This window comes from Amblyomma americanum, chromosome 1, assembly GCF_052857255.1.
Source record: "Amblyomma americanum isolate KBUSLIRL-KWMA chromosome 1, ASM5285725v1, whole genome shotgun sequence".
NCBI classification, from domain to species: Eukaryota; Metazoa; Arthropoda; class Arachnida; order Ixodida; family Ixodidae; genus Amblyomma; species Amblyomma americanum.
Genome location: NC_135497.1, coordinates 503,123,656 through 503,143,245, shown reverse-complemented (window position 1 = coordinate 503,143,245; position 19,590 = coordinate 503,123,656). Strand labels below are relative to the sequence as shown.

The following is a 19,590-nucleotide window of genomic DNA, read 5'->3' as shown; positions in this document are numbered from 1 at the left end:
CTCGAGAGCCACTACCCGAGGCACTGTCTCCACGAACCCTCGTCGTGCACGCGCTGCCCATCGCGGGACGGCATCCTCATCTGCAACTTCGCCTGGCACCGCTACAGAAGCATTGGAAGAAAGCTCGCTCTTTGGTTTTCCCAGTACCTGCAGGAGGCAGGAAGTGACGTCTCGGCGACGCCCTAGTTCCGCCGTCGCAGCACGGGGCAGCTTCGCATGGGACACCAGGGGAAGTGTCGCGCCCGTCTGAAGCCCCACAAGCTGGCGTGATTGCGCGCAGTGCAAAGGTGGATCCTGAGCTCGTGGGATTCTACAACCTGGCCGAACTCCTCTTGAACACTGGGACTTCAAGTTCGCCACTTTGGTGTTCAACGCCCAGCGTCAGCTATGTGCTCCGGAAGATTGGAGGATAAGCCCGACTGGAAACGCCCTGTAGTCTTTCGCATATCTGCAGCTGCGCCAAAATAGCAACCACTGTGGTCGGAAGGAACAGATACGCTCGTCTTAGCGCTCATCATACTTGGCGTCGACAAGAGAGCTCATGACTGCTCTTGCCACTCCTTTGCATGCAGGTAGGGACCACTGTGTTATATCACTGCTCTGCATAAACTGTAGCTGGAGATTCGGAACAGCTTTTCGTAACATTTTTATTGTGGTTGATTAAAGAACAACGTTTGCCATTCTGATTTCATTACTCCTAGTATTCTAGTAGTTCCTTACATGCATTTTTCAGTATTGCATTCCTGTATTATGTCATTCATATTATCCTGCATTTCATTCCAATTTACAATTATTGCTGCTTTTTACAATATTGCGGCTGAATAGACAATAAGGGACATTTGCATAGCTTAAGAGGATGTTCGGGCGGGTTCTTTCTGTCGATAATGTGCCCGAAAGCGCGCCACTCTCTTGATATGGTTAAATGCATTGTCCGGTGTACTAGTGTAGTTCGTATCGCATTCGCATATTAAACAAATCACCTGAATTTGTCACGCAAATTTGATTCGTTTTATTAGGCACACGTGCCGAATTAAGATTTATTTATTTTATGTATTGACTCCGGTAAATGCGGTATTATATATTCGGGAGCTAAAACTGCACTCAGCAATGGACCTTTTTCTGGTAGCCTCTTTCGCACGCGCCATGCGTGCCTAAGGAAAATGCTCGATCAGGTCGTTTCACCTCCTCTTCCAAAAATGAAATTCGCATGCCCGTATAGGCTACGAATGACGGGGCAGCATTTATGTGCAGTAGCGCGTTTTCTAGGGTCATGCAGAGTAACACGTGCTACTAGCATACACCACACCAAAGCGTTAGGAAGGGGGCTGGTATCGGATGAAGTCTCTTCGCTTTGACTGGCCTTACTGCACAAGTGCAAGGAGTGTAGCACTTTCGCATTAGTTTTGGAATTGCAGCGCGCGCCTGCGGCACTTCCATCCCTAATTGCTTTGCGAAATTGCCAGCATAGTGCAGCATGAGTTCTTGGCTGCTTTGCAGTCCGGCTTCTCTCAGAAATCTTAAAATCTTCCGGAGATTTCGCGAGGCATTTCGCCAAAAAGAAAACGCTTTTCAAGCCTGGACTCCATGTGCGCGAAAGAGCGAGCGACGCGACAAGGCGGCACGGCGACGCTGGCTCCGTCGCTTGTGGGCAACCTCCATGCAAGCGAAGGCGGCAGGCGACGCGAACCCGCGACGTGCGCAGCGTACTCCGTGCTTTACGCACTCAAGCTTAGACACACGCCCGTAACCTGTTCTCTCTCTTAACATTTTGTGAGTGTGCCTCATAGTCAGGGCCAAAGGAATATTTCCTCTACGGCAGCGGTGTAGCGGCAGTGGAGATAACCAACGGCGTGCTTGCGGAGACGAAGTCACATCACGGGTTCACGGGGGAGGTGTGCTTCCGTTCGGTGCCTGTGCACTCCGGCTTAACAAAAACACTCCCATAAACTGTCACCGCAATCTGATTGTAAGTGAGCAAACTATAATTTACCAGTGAGAATGAGCGCCGCGGAGTGTTTCTGCACAGTTGGCGCGCAGCGGCACGATGGATCGAGCGCCGGTACCCGCGGCTCGACACGCATCTCTCCCTGCAGTACGACAGCTCGCGTAGCCCGCTCCAAATGCTGTTAGCCCTCTGCACCCAACAAGTAGATTGTTTTAATTATTTAAATCATGCGGGTCTGCCTCTCAGCTACAAAACCAAATATTTTCTCGGCGGTGGCGATGACCAACACGACGGGCGGGTTTCGTGAGATGTACCCGTGAGAAACTTTGGACAAACCAGAAACGGCTTTGGGGGGGGCTCTGATTGGCCAGTCGCCTGGGGGGCTTCCGGGTGACGAGCGAAATTTTCTGTGGGTGCAGATCCGAGCGACACAGCAAGCGACACATGCGTTTTACTTCGCGCGACGGCGTCGCTCGTCGCTTGCCGCCGTCGCCTTCCCGTGAGTTTTCGCGTACATGGAGTCCGGGCTTCAAGTGCAGCAATATGGCGGTGCCCACGCGTTGGTTGGAGAAGAAATGACCGCAGTCGTAGTGAAATTATGACAGTTATTTCTTAAATGTTCGTGGCGTCATAATTGCAAACAGACGGTCAAGTCGAGACCCATGACCAGCAATTCAACGGATATTAGTGTATCATCTGCGTGTAGAGATGTTGCGACTTTTTTTTTCAGTAAAACGAGGAGTCCGTAGGATTGGCTGATTGCAACCCTTCATTGCGAGTTGCTGAATGAAAATGTTTCACGTGGTTCGGGATTCTGGCGTCCGTTGATGTCGATGGCTCGCAGCTGGCTGTAATTCGGCGACGACACCACTGCTGCCAGCCAACTAAGTCTGCACTCGACAATTCCTTTTGGAAACAGCCAATTGCAAACTTCACTTGAACCGCCTCAACAAGAGTCCCTCGATGTTCTCGGCCTAGCGCAGGCCTGAGTTGTTCTTTCTTAAGCGGCGGTGGTCAATGCGCCCCCAACGATTCTCTGCTGCGGGTTGGGAATGACGCGCACGCGGCGCTTTTTTGCAAAATGCTTGTGTGTCGTGCACTCCAGTGCACGAACCACTCACGAAATGACTGGAATATCTTGCGAATTCCAAGAGAAGCCAGAAGGCGACTCCTCTGGCTGGTAAGAAAAAAAAAGAGCCAACCAACTGCAGTCATGTGAGTGCGGTGTGTTACCATTTCGGCATTTGTCAAGTTTGGCGTTCATTTGGGGGCTTTTGCCCGCGGCATTTACCATTCGTTCATTCTTGATCTCTTGCACATGTGTGCACGTACAACTGGTTGAATCTCTTGGTTACATACACCAATGCGTATGGATGTACACTCTGTGTAATCGGTGCCACCAATACTTGTACACGTTTGGTTTTGCTTACGGGTAAAACTGCGTCCACAATGCAATGGTATACGTAGAGAGAGCTTGGAGCTTTCTTTTTGTTTTCTGCTCAATGCAGTGTGATTCCAGGGAACCTCGATCGAGTTTGTCCTCATTGATAACATGACAAATGGCAGTGAGTGCCGAAGAATTGATGGTTATTTGATCGATTAATGGCACAAATTTCTAGGAGTCAATGAGCGGGCTAAGTTGAATAGGACTCTTGTGTGCAGGCTCCGAGCGCTTAGTGCACATTCTGAGCAAAGAACAAGGCTTGTGAAAAAAATGAGTGCTCATCCAGAGCATGGTCCTTGGTTTTTGGAACTCAAATACTGTAAAAGCCCTGTCATTTACGATTTCTGAAATCATTGCTTAGGCTACCACCCGCGTTCTACCTGTAACTCTAGCCTAAAGACTGGTGAACTATATTATTGACTCTTTGTGCTTAATCAGCATATCACTTATGAAGCTAATTTTGCAAGAAGATGTCTTTGTATACACAGGCCCAGCTATTTAGCTCTACTCAAATAGGCAGTACAGCTTAAGGCCCAAGGGGCACAAACTTAGCACTGCTATGACACGCTGTTTGCGAAACCATGTGCTGGGACTACGCAGGTGCTTTATCCAGGAAAAAAAACATACCGAACAATTCTGGGGAAAAGCATTTAACGTTTATGAGCGCAATTTTTTCATATATTGTAAGCTTTCACTACAACAATCAAGATATCTGCAGATATCCCGTCGGCAGGCTTGCACTCTTTTTAGTATTAGCGTTTTTGCTCTCCTCAAAAGCTTTCCCTACTGGTTTTCTATGGCAATCTTAACTGCTCGATGCGATGGATGAAAAGAATCTAAAAGAAAGATTTTGCTACATATCTAAAGAATGGACCATTATCTTCAATATTTGTACACCACTATCTTACAGTTTTTCAGTTTACAAAATCTTTGTCAACAAATGTTGAGCATGGTCATATATCGCAGAAAGACACTCCGCATATAAAATCGCTGCATGGTGTGAAGGAAAGAGGCCATATCTTCGCTTCTGCAGTGTTCATATGGCATTGCTTTGACTGCAACGGATTGAGCCCGGGAGCGACTCAGCCGCAACTGACATCCAGAAAAACTGAGGCATTGAGATGAGATCTTCGAAGATCTTCGAGACCAATGGCTTCGACGAAACTGATAGCATTGGTCACTTTCTTCCACTTCTCTTTGTTCGGTGGGACCAGCTCTCTCTTGGAACGGAGATCTCAGAAGGGCAGAAGAAAAAGAGGGAAAAGTTGTGCGCGATCTGTGTCATACTGAAGTTCACCGGCTAGCTATCTCATTAACTTTTTCTACTTAAAAAAGCAGTACACAATCTGGGTAATGTGGCATCAGACGATAAAGTGTACTTTCGTTGGAGTTAGAATCACCTCCGATATGTCCCTTTAACATTCGTAGATGGTCACTTCAGCACGGAATCTTCCAGCCGCAGAGCGAATGCGTGACATCAACCTCGCTGCTTTCTAGTCGACCCGTCAGCATACATCCTGTAAATGGGTTAGTCGATGATGCAGAACGCTGCTAGAAATAGGTACCACACGTGTGCGCTGCAAAACAATTTACACCAAAGGAAATATTCACAAGTGTCACAAGACTGCTGCGAAAAGTCACGAAGAGCGAAAAAGAACTGAGTTGAGGCTCAAAACTTTTTTTTTATTGCAAAAATACGAAAGAGGAAAACCAAACAACAAACTACATAGACGTCTATTGTCGGAATCTGTCAGCTGCCGATGTTAGGACTAGAAGGGTGTACTCTGCAGCGTGGGCAGTGAAATAAGGTGCAAGTTCCCACATCATGAAGTGCGCGAGACTGCAATCGGTAGCTCTTTGGTACAAATCAGCTCGCGAACGGAGCTGACAATCGCCCGCACCCACACCAGACAATCGCCTTCAAAAACCCGCTGGCACCGTTCGTTTGTATTGCGATGCACGCGAATATATACTTCGGTCCAGCCGTGCATTTACTTCTCCCGCACTGAAGCAGGCATGCCTTCGTTGACGCGTCGTCAATGTTACCTAGCTCGCAATATGGTTATGCACACAAGAATGGGAAGCAGCGACTACAGCATGCTACAACAACGCTCACTCCCGCGAACGCGACTGGACGCAAACAAGAAAGTTGTTCTCGAGTTTCTCTTCTACGGTAAAGATGATAAGTAATACTCACCCAAGAACTTGATGATTGTTCGCCCATAGATCTCCAGGCCGCCGGAAAGCGTCGCTGACCTGCAGATGTTCTGGATACGGAGAAAGACTTGTAAAGCACGAGAGGTAATTAAAGCGCATGTGTCAAGGCGAGAAATCTCTAGGAGATGCGAAGATCGTTGGATAGACGAAGGCTCAAGAACAAGCCTCACAAATGCATCGCACCTTGCCGTCGTACAAGATGACTGGAACAGCGAAGCGCATGCGGGCTCTTGCGACGCGTGCCTTCGCCATCTGTCCACGAAGCTTCTCGGTGTGCGCAGCTTGGGAGCATTGCTGAAAGGAAGAAAATTAAGGTCGGGGCTCAATATTTGGGGGGGGGGGGGAAGCTGAGCGGCCAATGTTGCTAGAAACGAATTGCGCCCTGGACGGCTGCATCAAGACTGGGTACGTGATGGGACTGATGCTCACCTTCCCAGAATATGGCGCGCACGTGTAACAAACCATCCGAACCAGATTTCCTCACCGAGCGGCTGAACAGGTGTAATGTGAAAATAGTATTGGCCAGGCCATGAAGGTTAGATGCCGAAGATCTGCTTAAGTTCGAATAATAAAGAAGTGCACGTCTATTGTAAGATACCAAATCACTTGAAAGAGGGCACATATGTTTCTTCGACATATATCAAGTTTTGTTCTCCAGTAAATATGAAAGCCTGTTATTCTGTTTCATATGTTCGGTGCCCTGTGCGCGCTGCATTTGAGAGAAATAAGAAAGAGAAAGAAGTTATCGAAAAATGGCACCTCGAAACTCCTACCACCGACCATGAACTCCACATTGAAATGTGCTACATCTCAAGGGCATACACGCTGCCGCGTTGTGTCCAGTGTGGCATGCGGTCACAATGCATTATACGGCCATGTGCTGTGCGTGGTCAGCCCACATTAAAGAACACCAGGTGGTCGAAAGTTACCAGGAGCTGCCCTCTACGGTGTCTCTTCCACACTTATTTTACTCCCTTCATCTGTCCTGCCATCTGGCACCTGGCAGCTGCCTGTGGCCGTTGGTAGGCCTTCCGGGAAGACAGGCGTCACCATTGAGTAATGCCGTCACATCCTTCAGGGAATGGAAATTGTGACCGTGTGAAGTCATAACGAGACCACGGGGCTTCATTGTCTCGAACAAGCAAATTGATGACAAACTACGCCAGATTTTTTTCGTGATGAGGTTTCTAACGTCGCATTCATATGAGATACACTGAATGCAATGGCCTCGTAATAGAGCTGCCGCTTCGAATTAGGGGGGCGCTGGTTCCTATCCCCTATAGTGCCTCAGGGTACCTACCAGTTTTCTGATATGTACAACATTCCCTCAGCCTGGTGCTCTTTTTCTGGGGTGAAGTGCCCGAGGAAAAGGTATCCTAAAAAGGTACCTAACAAAGAAAAAGTACCTCAAAAACTTGGTTGCTTTTGAAAGTATCGTTAGAAAGAGCAGACGAATGCGATCATCAGGAACATTTTTTTACATTGCTGAACTAGTTTTTGTTTTGAGTTTAGACATTCGACATTTCCAACATGAGGGACCTGACTGAATCTAATCCGTTTTACTATAGCGTATAGTTTTCAATGCATTCTTCACAAGAGATTATGACGACATATTAGGGACAAACTTTCAACGAAAATTGGAAGGGAGGATGGCAGCAAGGCATAGCTAAAAGCATTTCATGCTCTTAAAGATAGAACAGCAACCCTTCTTGCTGCGGCCACTGTATGGATGATCACTCGACAGACAGTTTGAGAAGCATGTATCGCAAACAAAAAAGCAGGGACCACCTCCGCTGTAGTTATTACTACTGGAAAGTAAGCTAGGTTCTATACGAGCAGCCTCAAACAATCTTGTGTCTTTGGGGTCTTTCCTGGCCGCAACACGCGCTGCGATTTTCACACTTGATCCTTCAGCCCTGGTACATCTTGCGCATGCGCTTAATGAAACTGATGTTATCACTTAGCTTTAAATATTGTTTCTTTCGGTTTATTATGCATCTGTACCCATACGGATGTGTCTGGTTTGTACAATCGCTACTCATTCCCGGTTGTGTCGACTTTGTGTCTCTGTGTGTACACTCTTAGCTGTCTCAAAAAAGGGCGACTGCCCGAACTTCTTCAAGCCCTTTGCCCTCTTAACCAACTCACAGTTCCTGCAGGATCTCGGAGAAGGCGACAGCCTCCGGCTGCCTGCAGGCCTTCAGCAGCTGCTCGAACACGTCCTGCGAATGACGGGGTGCCCGAAGCGGCTCTACCGGCGATACGAAGCACGGGGCGACAGCAGCTGCCGCGGCGCACCAAGCGTTTTGTTGGTGCTGGTCGAATTAACAGGCACCGAGAACCTCTTACGATGGGCACTTGTTCTCAGGCAAAGCCAAGTAGGCAGTGTCCTCCGAGAGACCGCTGTTGTTCACATGCGACAACTCTGCGAGAGTGTATCGGGAACACCCTGAGTTCACAAAACAGTTACACATTGTTGACAGCCAACGTTGGAGTAGATTTCAGTTACAGAGCTATTACTCGTTACTATTCACTTGGATAATAAAACAAAAACTGATGCGTAATGATACAAAAATAATATTTTAAATTGTTAAATGGGCAAAGGAAAATAGACGAAAAACTTCCTTCAGTGGGCCAGCGCGCATGAAGTCACATTTTAATCCGACAGATGCTCAACTCTAGAGTCTCGAAACCAATGCCTTTCGTAATATTTGAAGATGATTCAGTTAAGGACGAAATGCTTTTAGCACCCGTTATCGGCAAACTCAGGCGAACATCTTCAATAACCGCGGCGAACTTTACTGGCCGAACTCAATGATTATCGCCCACGGTTACTGAGCCTGAGAGCCTTGGTGTAATTATGGCCGCAGCGGCCGCATCTGTAGACAGGAGGAGAAATGGAAAATGTGTCTGCGTGATGTGCGATGTCAGTGCGCGTCAAGAAAACCCATGTGATTTAACTTATTCCGGAGCCCCTCGCTCAACGTCCGCGATAGGCTATGTGTCTTCTTATAATTGGGAAAATAATTGGACGTTTTATCTTGTTTAGGATAAATGTGATACAGGTGCGCCAGCACAAGTCGTTGAGGTTTGTTCAACTTCGAGCAAAGGTCGGAGAAATCAGTGAGTGAGAGGTTCAGCGCTAGCGCTCTGAAACTGCTTTTTGGGCATGACGCGATATCGTTAATGGGTTAATACTCATATATGCGCAATTGGTCGTTCTCTAATTTACATTCATAGATCGCTGGGAGTCCTCGTACTCCTCCTGGCGCAGTGGTATAGCGGTTAAGCAATGCGCTAGTGCTCCGGGATGGCAGGTGCTGCCACCGGTAGGGTTGTGCGGCCCGGGTTGGCCTTCCCGAGCAATCTCCAATAACTGCCACCTGCCACAGTGGGGAGTTTGCTCACAATCTTAAGGTCAGGTTGTGATGGCTGCATAACGTCACGTGATCTAGGGTGCCCCCTAGGTTGCTTATGCGGGGATTTTCTCCTCACACGAGGGTACCGACGAGGGTACCGAGGGCGACGCCAGATTTTCTGCAGAGCGGGAACCTTAACGTTATAGCTTTAAAACTGTCTCAAACTGTCACAACTGCGATCGCTCTTAAACTCATCTCGATCGCATTGTCTCAGCTGGCAAATCCTGGCACACCACTCCCCCCGCCCTCCCCCGTAACCCTAAAGCCCATAAGGATGCCTCGTTAAACTGACAGAAAATGGTAGAATCGCAGCAGGGAACATTCGAAATCATATGTGACCTATTTTTGGCTAACAACGTGCACGATTAACACTAGTCTCCAGTGAAGAAACTTTTGTTAATACGCATAACCAAAGGCCACACCAAAAAGGTGTCGTTCTTCAGCACCAAGAAAGTCCCTCACAAAGATGACGACGTAAAAAGTCGCATTTTATTTAACTACCTCTTTGGCATCAAATAGCATTATCCGCTTATAGAACATTTCATTCAGGATGTGCAAAGTTTGCATGTATTACAAGGTATGTTGTTGAACTGTTTCAGTGAGCTAAGGAAGTTGGACTGAGGGGATCAGGGAAGCAACAACACCAGGCATAGAGTGCGGCAGAACATGAAGATTCGTTTGATTTCCTTTGTGTTTAATTACCTGCACACTTCTAAATTATTTGCCTAAGTACAACAGCGTAACGTTTTCCTGATGCTAGAAGATCATCTAGCTAAAATAAAATCAGCTAACGAACAAAAGTTGTTTACCCCAGTCTGCTAACCCGGAGCGTCTTCTCTCGTCGCGCTGGTGGTGATGGGAAGGCTGCCACTCCAGGCGCTGAGGCCGCGATTCATCCAAGTCAGCCCAGTTGCCCTCTACGACTTCGGTCTCATCCGTGCCGTCCTCACTGGCATCGCTTCTTCGGCAGTATATATCGTCCAGGAGGGGGGTCTCAAAGGCCTCAGTGCTCGCACGATTCGCATCGTCGGCTCTGTTGACGTCATCTCTGGTGCAGCCGCCGTAGGAAGACGTCTGAGGACGCGGTGCCAGCTCCTCCGTACGCAAGGTGCCGCCGTGGTATTCGGCGGCGCTGAAGTCTTCGAGCACCCTTCCGCAAATGGTCGGGTTATAGCCCAGGAGGTCTGGCCAACCGGCGTCCCGAAGCCATCGTTTCAATCTTCCACCCACGTTCAACGGTTGATCTGTGTCGCTGCTGACGCTCACTGAGAGTTGCAGACGCCATATGTTAGGGAGGTATATGGAAAAGTAAGGAAATGGGTAGATGTTCGGTCAAAAGACCTCAGGCTAATGGCTTCATTTTCACCGGTTTCGTGGTACCCATCTGCAGTCCAGTAGGATCTCAATACCTATTAGTTAAAAAAAAAAACCATCGTCCTCATCCAAATTTTCTGGACCTTAATATGATGCTCGCATGGAAGCTGTTTGGTCTGAAGACTTTTGAGCCAGTTTGCACTGCATTGAACAAGAGCAACTTGGAAAGGAAGAATGGCCGACTAATGAGACGAAGTAGGGAAACAGGGAATGTAACATTGTGCAAACGACTGAAATCATTAAGCGGTTACTTCCTCCAAGGGAAGAACCAAGCAGCGGACCGCATTCCAATAAAATCGGTTGTTAGTTTATTGTTTCTCGATCTACTTCTTCTCCCAGACCTCTTGGTAGCTTAATTCTTTAAACAGGAGATGCGGCTTTCAAATAGCGAAAAATGGCCAAAAATTTGGATTTGGATTTGCGAAAGCATGAAATGCCTGCGATGAAAGTTGTGGTCCGCCGTCCGTGCATACTTCAAGCGGGATGCCGTGACGTGCAAATATCATGGCCAGCTCCTCTATTACACAGTGGCTAGTAGTGTGAGAAAGCGGCTCTACTTCAGGGTAATTGGAATAGGCATCGTAGACTGCAAGGTAGTTCCGTAATGCTCGAACAAGTCCGCGCCTACCCTAGCCGACGGTAATGCGGGACAATGCCTTTGCATTAGGGGTTCACTTGGTTGCTTGTAAGCGAAACGGTGGCAGGTTTGGCACCTGGAAACTTTCTCAGTTATTTCTGCTGCCATACCAGGCCAATACATCAATACTCTGGCCATTGCTTTGCATTTTCCGACGCCCAAGTGGCCCCCGTGTAGGCGCTGCAACATTTCTTTTCTAGGGACTTCGGAATGACAACTCTATATCCACGCAACAGTACGCCTTCCACACTTGATAGCTGAGCTTCGAAGGGAGCTAGCTGACCAATAACGCTATGTCCATCTTGTAGGGCTTCAGTGACTCGCCTTAGCTCGTCGTCTTCACTCGTTTCTTTTGCCATCCGCTTGGCTGTTGTGTCGCTGACGAGAGTGGAGAGGCCGGCCGTTGCATGGGTGGCCACATTTTCTAGTTCGCTTTCAGGTGGCTCATCGCTGTCGCATCGGATTCTTGAGAGAGCATCGGCCAGAGCAAGGTCTCTCCCTAGGACGTACAGCAGAGAAATGTTGAACGGCATGAGGCACATAAAGAAACGCTGCAGGCGAGGAGGCATGTCTGACAGGTTCTTCTGGGCAATGGCTATCAGTGGTCGATGGTCCGTTTCCACTATTACGTCGACATTAAGACATTAGGTGTTATCTTTCAGCAGAATATGTCATGGGATGTCCACGTGGACAGCATGCTAATTAAGCTAGCACAAGTAATTGGGCTAGTATACCGCAATCGCAATTTACTACCACCAAAAATCTTACTGTTACTTTATAATACCTTATTCTCCTCCCAACTCAATTATTGTCACTTAGTTTGGTCTACGACAACTTACGGAAATTTGCAGAAGCTTCACAAGTTGCAGAAAAGGTTTGTAAGAGTAATAGAAAATCTGCCGTTTTATTCACATACGTATCATCTATTTCCCAAATACAACATAATTCCTGTTACCAAACTGTTTGATTATATCCTTTGCAAGGCAATTAAGAATGAAAGCGCTAGCAACAGTTCATTTCTACATCGTCTAGCCAGGTTACAACCAAACACTACTACACGCCAGACACGTCACACGGAGCTCTGGAAAGTAAGGACGTTTCGCACAACATACGGCCTACAAACAATACAGAATAAACTACCCCGGTTACTAAATGATTTAAATCATAAACATATCCAACTTGAAAAGGTGACGTTCAAAACACTCCGCCGGTATTTCAACATGTACTAGGACACTTCGCTTGCCATTCCTGTTTACTCTGTCACGTTGTTGTTTACCCTGACTGTACCGCTTGTCTGTATTCACTTTGTTCTGAATTTTATTTGAAGCAAAATGTGCTTAATTTATCTGTTACTTTCGCTAAACTCATTGCCATCGCACATGAATGTTTCATTGCTTTTGTAAGTGCTTTCTAACTTCATTCTACCACATTTTCTGTATAATTTTATGTAGTTCTTGTGAGTGATTGTAATTGCAGATGTTTTCGTGTTTTGTTCTATTTTGTTTTTGGATGAGACATGCCGTTTCATTGCGCCTATGATGCTGTCAAGTGTATAGGGGGGGCCTCCGGCTTTGTCAAGCTGTCGCTTGTGACAGCTTTTACTACGGGTCTCCCGCGCCATGTATTCATTAGGCACAAATAAAACCATTATTATTATTATTATTATTATTATTATTATTAAAATCGCGAAACCGTTCACATGCGAAGTTGCCTTGAAGTACAAATCCATCCTCTGCCTGAATTGCTTCCACTTTTCCGCCGGCGCTTCGGAGAGCAGTTGGCGATTAGGGGCGGTAGTACTTCCATTACGCTGGCTCAGTTGAAGCGGGGAATGGGCGTGATAAGAACTTCTGACACCATGTGTCATTCAAGATAGCATGCGACGCAGACGACCGCTGAGCTCGAGGTGCAGAGTAACAGTGCGTTTATTGGGCGCTTGCGCTCTTATATCAGCCACCCGGCTGACCGGCTTCCACAGCATGGTTACCAGTCTTGAGGACCCTGGTTACCAGATCCGATACAGTTACCACCACCACTGCCCGATTTGCTGGTGTTTGTGTTGAAACCGAAGGCATGCCCATAAATCACGGGAAGCGAAGTACTAAACCATACCTTGTAATTTGAGAACGGTACATGTCTGGCACTTGCCTACCTCTACAGCAATCACGATAAGCCTGCCAATGTGTGTGCAAATGCTCTTGCGCCTGCAAATCAGGCGCGATTTTAATAGGGGAGCAGCTAACCAGAATCACTAGCGCCTGCGAGAGCCTTCTCTTTCGTGCCATATGTCGTATGTGCAGCCGCTGACAAAGCAATGAATTGAAGGGGATTGCTTCCAGCTCATGCAGAGAAGCTATTGTAGCATCACCGAAATTCGTAGGCGTTGTAGAGAACTTTTCTGATTTTTAGTAAATCTAGAACACTGTTAATGAATAGCGAGCCTCTAAATTAGACCCACAGGCCCACCCTTAGGCTCTATGCATCTGACAAAGGTTGAACCTGGGCATTGTCGTTTCTTTCGCTTTCCCAACTTTCTCATTGTACAGCACAACGAAAAACAAGTTGTATTGCTCTGTTCTGCAGGAAATGGTGCTACGTGGTAGCACGCACTGCCACGTGGTATGAAATGGGCATGCTGTGCTCGTCAGTAAACTCTATAGCGCGTTGCATACATGATGAAACACGGTATTACAGCGACCCAGTAAATGTGAAATGGCATTTAGAGGAGCTGACATGTCAGTGCTTTGACCAAAGCGATGACACAACGTACCTGTGCTCTCTGCTGGCCCAAAATTCGCGAGCGCCGGGAATTGCACGCTCGGGATCGGCACCGAATGGCGTCGCCGACCAAGTCTGTAACTTCGCAGTGTAGGACCGCCTGGACATGAGAGCGGCAGTGAACAGCATGCGTCTTTGTTGAAGTTGTTCTGTTTATTCACTGCAATAGCGATAAAAAAAATGTATAACACTGAGCTCGACCATTAGGTAGGAAAACACCGTTCCCCGAAGCAGAAAAAAAAATTCAAACCACTGGCAGAAATGTGCCGCGAACATAATAATTAAGACTTTGAAGACGGCAAAGTAAATTTCCTTATCGCCAGTGATAACAGAGGCTATTAAACTTTATTAAATAAATCAATGAAACAGCGCACTCTCTGATTTTTTAACCTATAAGGTGTAATCACTTATCCGATTTGTGCCTGAGTGGCCCACATTACCACAGAGCAAAGGACAGTAATACTTGCACGTTTCAACAAACATCCAAAAACAAATGCCCTCTTTGCATTATTTCATTATTGAATTAAGAGTGCATAAGCGTCTAAACACATACAAGTTAGGGTGTTTGCTACGCGCCTTTTGAAGCATAAGAGAATCGTACACCAAAACTGCAAGATTTTGCTCCTGCTCTCAAAGAAGCTTAGCAGACGCCGCATTGGCTCAGTGGTTATGGCGCTCGGATGCTGACCCGAAAGAGGAGGGTTCGATTCCAGCAGCGGCGGTTGAATTTCGATGGAGGTGAAATTCTAAAGGCCCGTGTACTGTGCGACGTCAGTGCACGTTAAAGATCCCCAGGTGGTCGAAATTTCCAGAGCCCTTCACTACGGCGTTCCTCATAGCCTGAGTCGTTTTGGGACGTTCAACCCCCATAAACCAAGTGAAAAAAAACAGCTTTCAAGAGTGCGTTTTCATGTATGCTGGCTTGCCATGCTCTATATCGTGTCTGAAAAATTGTGCAAGAAAGTACGAACTACTAATAAAGTAACTTCCGAATAACAGCCTGAGGGGAGAGCTGGTGCGTGACGAAATGAACGGCGGCGCAAACAAGGACACTAACTAGAAAGAGACACCCCATGCGCACACTACCAACTGTTTATTGCGCGAAAAGGTGGCATATTTAAACATTCAGCTTAAGCATGTGATATCGCATTATCGCTCCGAACCCAGCACGTGGGAAAAGAGCACTGACATCAGGAAAACGAGCAACCCCTGCAGATTCTGGGCAGGAGTCCCGATCAGGTGGCAGATGAAATTATTGAGGCTTTTATGATTAAAAAGAAGGGAAGCATTTGTGTTAGCGACTCTTCGATATCCCTCCCTCCGTACAAATCAAGTTTCATTTCTGGATAGTTTTTTGTGACATCATGTTCAGTGCGACTCTTCAGCCCTCCTTTTCTAGCGGCCGTCTGTGGAGTTTTTTTTTAGAATTTTTGTTACTGTCTACACCTCAATACGGATTTGATCAAGGCAGATCCACTGAAACAGCTTTTCTAACACAAAAAGAAATAATTCTCGAAGCATTTGAAAATAAAGAGATATGCATAGGAATTTTTGTTGACTTTTCATAGGCTTTTGACCACCTTATTCACCACAAACTACTAAAGAAACTTGAACTCTACGGCATACGTGGCACACCACTCCTCCTCATCGAATCATATCTTCAACATCGTTTTCATTGTGTGCACATAGTAAATGAACTCTCCTCTCTTCAGAAAATTTTTACCGGCGTCCCACAGGGAAGTATATTGGGACCTTTACTTTTTATTCTTTACATTAATGACATTGTTAATATAAGTAATAAGCCTCAATATGTAATTTACGCAGATGACACTAGCATGTTCTTTAAAGGTAATAGTCTCGAATTTCTAGTCCCAACCATTAACAGCGCGTTGGATGCCCTCAAACACTGGAGCGAAGCAAACTCCCTGGTACTAAACGCGAAAGACAAAAGCAGTTGTTTTCCAAGCGAGAAATAGGGCGATCATGGCAGAGCATCAGTTTCCCATTGGGAATTCTATTATAGATATTGTAGATACGGCCAAAACACTTGGAGTATTTTTCAGTAAGAGCATGGTCTGGGACGCTCACGTTAGTATAGTTCTATGTCGCCTCACGAAATGTGTAGGAATGCAAGCAAAATTTCGGTATTTTCTTCCGACGTCAATAAAAATACTAATTTACAACACGCTGTTCCTCCTTCATTTAAATTACTGTTTCTTAGTATGGGGCAATACAACGCAGGCCAACATAAATAAAATATTCATGCTCCAAAAGAAAGCAGTCCGGCACATAGCAAACGTCGATTACCGTGCGCACACAGAATTTTTCACGCGCTTTCAGATTACACCAGCTCATGACCTATATGAATATCATTTAGCACTGAGATATAAAAAGTGTATACGCTACCACCAGTATACGTTCCTAGAACTATCCTGCCTGAAAGCCACTATTCCAACATATGCATTTCGAAATCAGTCATTCTGGTGCGTTCCCTTCTGTCGTACAGAATACGGACGTTCTATGTTACGCTTTGCAGTTCCACATGTATTAAATAAGCTGCTGAGTAGAGGAATATCTGTGGAAAAAAGTAGCCCACGTGACATTCTTGTCGCTTTAGAGCGGTGACTTTCAGTCCCTTTTGATAAATGTGCTGACATACGCAAGCATTTTTTTTTAATATGTGTACTTGATTCTATCAATCAGTTTGTCATATTATAAAAAGCGTACAAAAGCTTTAGTGTTCATGTTTTGGGCGTACAAGTTCTTTTCTTTGTCTTTTAACAATATATGCTCGCAGCGCCTCTTAACTTTTTTTTTCTACCTCGTCATTGTTAACCAAGCTCTGTTGCTTTCGTTGTATTTTGCCTTGTAGAAGGGGCCCGGACTCCTTCAAGTGAATTTTTATCACTTTTCTGTCCGGGCCTACCTACATCTTCCTGATGTAAATAAAGACGAACTTGAACTTGAACTTATTGAGTTTATCTTTATAGTGTTTGCAGTTTTTCGGTTTCTGACAGCTTTTGCTTCATTTGTTTACTATGCTTTCGCTAAGATTGTTATTTGTTATTGGTTTTTTAGTGTCTGACCACTTTTGCTTCTCATGTAGGACTCTGCTATAGCTACGATTGTGTGACGCTGTTTTTTCTAAAAGATGGCCCCCTCCTTTAAGTTTTTTAATTCCTTTTATCAGAATCTGTTACTTTTTTTTCTGCAGGGGTTAAATTTTCTTGTTCGTTTTCCTGATGTTGATGTTTTTTTTCCACGTGCTGGGTTTGGAGCGATAACGCGATGTTACATGCTTGAGCTGAATGTTTAAACAAGCCACCTTTCCGCGCGATAAACAGTTGGTAGTGTGAGCATGTGGTGTCTCTTTCTTGTTAGTGTCCTTGTTTGCGCCGCCGGTCATTTCGTACTGATAAAGTGTTTACGCAACTTGTCCTGCATGTCAGTGCCAGCCATATGGCTTACACTGAACGGCACCAGCTAAGACGTCGCTCTTCTTTTATTCGTCGTAAATTAGAGCAACAAATCGGCAGTATTGACTAATGCCATAGCCATACCGTAGCCGGTAGAATCTTCTATCTAGAGCGCAGCCTCGCAAAGAAAAGGTCAACGAAATTAGTCCGCCCCTCTTCCGTGCTCTGCTGCTAATGATTGGGTGCTACTTAGCTGATTTCTTTTTGTTTCTGCACATGTGCAGCAGGCACGTAGAATGGTCAGTGGGAGAGCATGAGAAAGTGTAACTGGGCGTAGGGAGGTAGGGTAGGGAAGTAGACAATAGTTTATCCGGCAGCGAGCGACTGCACACAAGTTCACAACTTGTCATCTTGTCAAAAGCAGCGGTGTCGACTTGCTGAACCAGTTTTGGGCTATCGCTGACGGTTTATTCACGCTAAACTGGCTTGTCTGATATGAAAAGGCATAAGCGTACAGCAGCATAAGGACGTCATTGAAATCCTATCCCCAGAAATGCTATATCACAGTTCTATATCACACTTCACTAATAACGTGTGAAGCAAAATTTTTCTCTTAAAAGATGGCTGCCAACCATAGGGCCGCTACCCCATGCCAAAGAAGTTAGAACTCTCCTGATAAACTCGTTGTGGGTGTCCCTGTTGTATTGAATTGTCGCGAATCGTGACCCCCCTTCCAGCCGTACTTCACTTGTGGCACTATTTTTCTTTGTGCTGACTGCACGCCTTAGCTGTGCGAAATCCTAAAGTATAGCTTTACCCGGGCGCCGGTGTTTTGCTTCATCAGATTCCTGAAGTGTGTGCAGGGACGAGTTGCTTCTGCAGGATGTGCGGGAATCCGCTGACGTGGTTGATGACGACTGGCGTCTTTTGTACCACCACCACCTGCGATGTCGACCACACTTTTTTGAGACGCGATGTGGGAATTACGGACACTCTAAAGGTTTTATCTACATCTTGTAATTTACTAAAACCTTGCACCTTAAATGGTGAAGATTTAGTGGTATGCTAAACTTTCTGATGTTTTATGCCTTACATTTGATTTGTTTCTATATAAGGGAATTTTCAAATATAACTGGACGGCAATTAAGAATCCTTGCTATGCCTCTTATATAGGCAAGGAGAAGTCGAAAACCAAATTCCACTGAAGTGAATCACATGTGCAAGTAATCTTAGTTTTAAAGCGAAGCATTCTTGCGTTCATCTTCTTTCCATGGGACCCCCAAACTTCTTAATGTTGACCATTCAAGCTGGACATAGAGCACTCATGTATGGAGTGCGTGCAAAAATCTCTACTGGAAGACGTTCGTAATACAGAGCTCAAAAAACAGGGTAAAGGGTATCTATTAAAAATGATTAAGGTTTGAGGCTTTCTAGTTTCTTGCAATTTAAAGCGATCTGTAAGTAAGAAGAAAATAATTGAAAGCTCCAGCTGCTTGGGGGAATTTTGCCGCCACACCGTGTTTAGAGAAACCTCTCCAAAACGCTTGTAATGAGATTTTTATAAGAAAACTAATACACAACGCTATAGGTATATGCCTAAATTGCGAAACTCGGGGCAGCTGTTCAGCATCACCAGTTCAGCATCGCTTTTGCATCCAACGTTCTCGTTGCTATGTGGCCCACCATACACATGCCTGCATCCGGCCGGTTCTTCTTATTACTGTCGAGGATACTCGTATGGCCTACGGAATCCCAGCAACCAAGGCTGCCACACCGCGAGACCACCTTCAGTCCTGATGCGAGGCAGAAAACTGAAGCTGTGAACAACATTGGTACCTCAGCTTAAACAAAGTGATACCCTCTCTAGCGTATAACTTGCCACCAGCACCTTATACCCGCGCGGGGCTGTGCGTGCAGGGATTCGCTCCGTAACTAAGCCGCCGATTCCACACCTAGCGCCAGAAGCGCCATCTCTCGGGCCCGCCATAAATTTGTCTAGCACGGAGAGCACCCACCCGAGGCACCGCGACTGTGTAGCACTCAAATGTGTATCACCTGTAAACTTCTTGCAAGGATATACAGCAGCTCTAAAAATTAACGCATATTTCTTTCGACAGCACAAGCAAGATAGGCTTCTTTTTTTTTTACTGAAAGGAAGCGCCAAAAGCTTATGTTTGTTTTTCTTCCTTCAAATCTTACCTGTGATGACATAGTACAGCTTGTACGAATTAGTAATGCACTTCAAAAAAAAGTTACCGATTTTTTTACGTTGAATTCATTAAACGGTCTCCGGATAGCGTTCCCCACGCGAAATGTCAGAAGGCTCACACGCACCCCGTCAGGACCAAGCTGAGCAGCAG

At 46.1% G+C, this 19,590-nt stretch overlaps 2 protein-coding genes and 1 long non-coding RNA gene across 3 annotated transcripts in view; 1 reads left to right on the top strand and 2 right to left on the bottom strand.

Moving 5' to 3' along the window:
- LOC144116135 (uncharacterized) overlaps positions 1–19,590 on the top strand; it is a 169,925-nt gene that overhangs the window by 123,983 nt on the left and 26,352 nt on the right. The window lies entirely within an intron of this gene.
- On the bottom strand, positions 4,623–7,840 carry LOC144106257 (phosphatidylinositol-3,5-bisphosphate 3-phosphatase MTMR14-like). Its single transcript, XM_077639021.1, has 4 exons — positions 7,755–7,840; positions 5,790–5,900; positions 5,587–5,656; positions 4,623–4,906 (listed from the first exon to the last, which is right to left on the bottom strand). Exons 2-4 carry the CDS (start codon positions 5,856–5,858, stop codon positions 4,827–4,829), a joined length of 219 nt encoding a protein of 72 aa, XP_077495147.1. The 5' UTR covers positions 5,859–5,900; positions 7,755–7,840; the 3' UTR covers positions 4,623–4,826.
- Positions 11,366–18,167, bottom strand: LOC144106250 (uncharacterized). The gene is made up of 3 exons (XR_013308944.1): positions 18,048–18,167; positions 13,807–13,914; positions 11,366–11,535 (listed from the first exon to the last, which is right to left on the bottom strand). It is a non-coding gene; the product is annotated as an uncharacterized LOC144106250 (long non-coding RNA).

Excerpts from the sequence above, each read along its gene's own strand:
- LOC144106257 (XM_077639021.1), bottom strand. The coding sequence starts at position 5,858 with ATGGCGAAGGCACGCGTCGCAAGAGCCCGCATGCGCTTCGCTGTTCCA. Across the intron at positions 5,657-5,789 it reads TCATCTTGTACGACGGCAAG|AACATCTGCAGGTCAGCGAC; the intron begins GTGCGATGCATT and ends CTCCGTATCCAG. Across the intron at positions 4,907-5,586 it reads AACAATCATCAAGTTCTTGG|GATGTATGCTGACGGGTCGA; the intron begins GTGAGTATTACT and ends ACCCATTTACAG.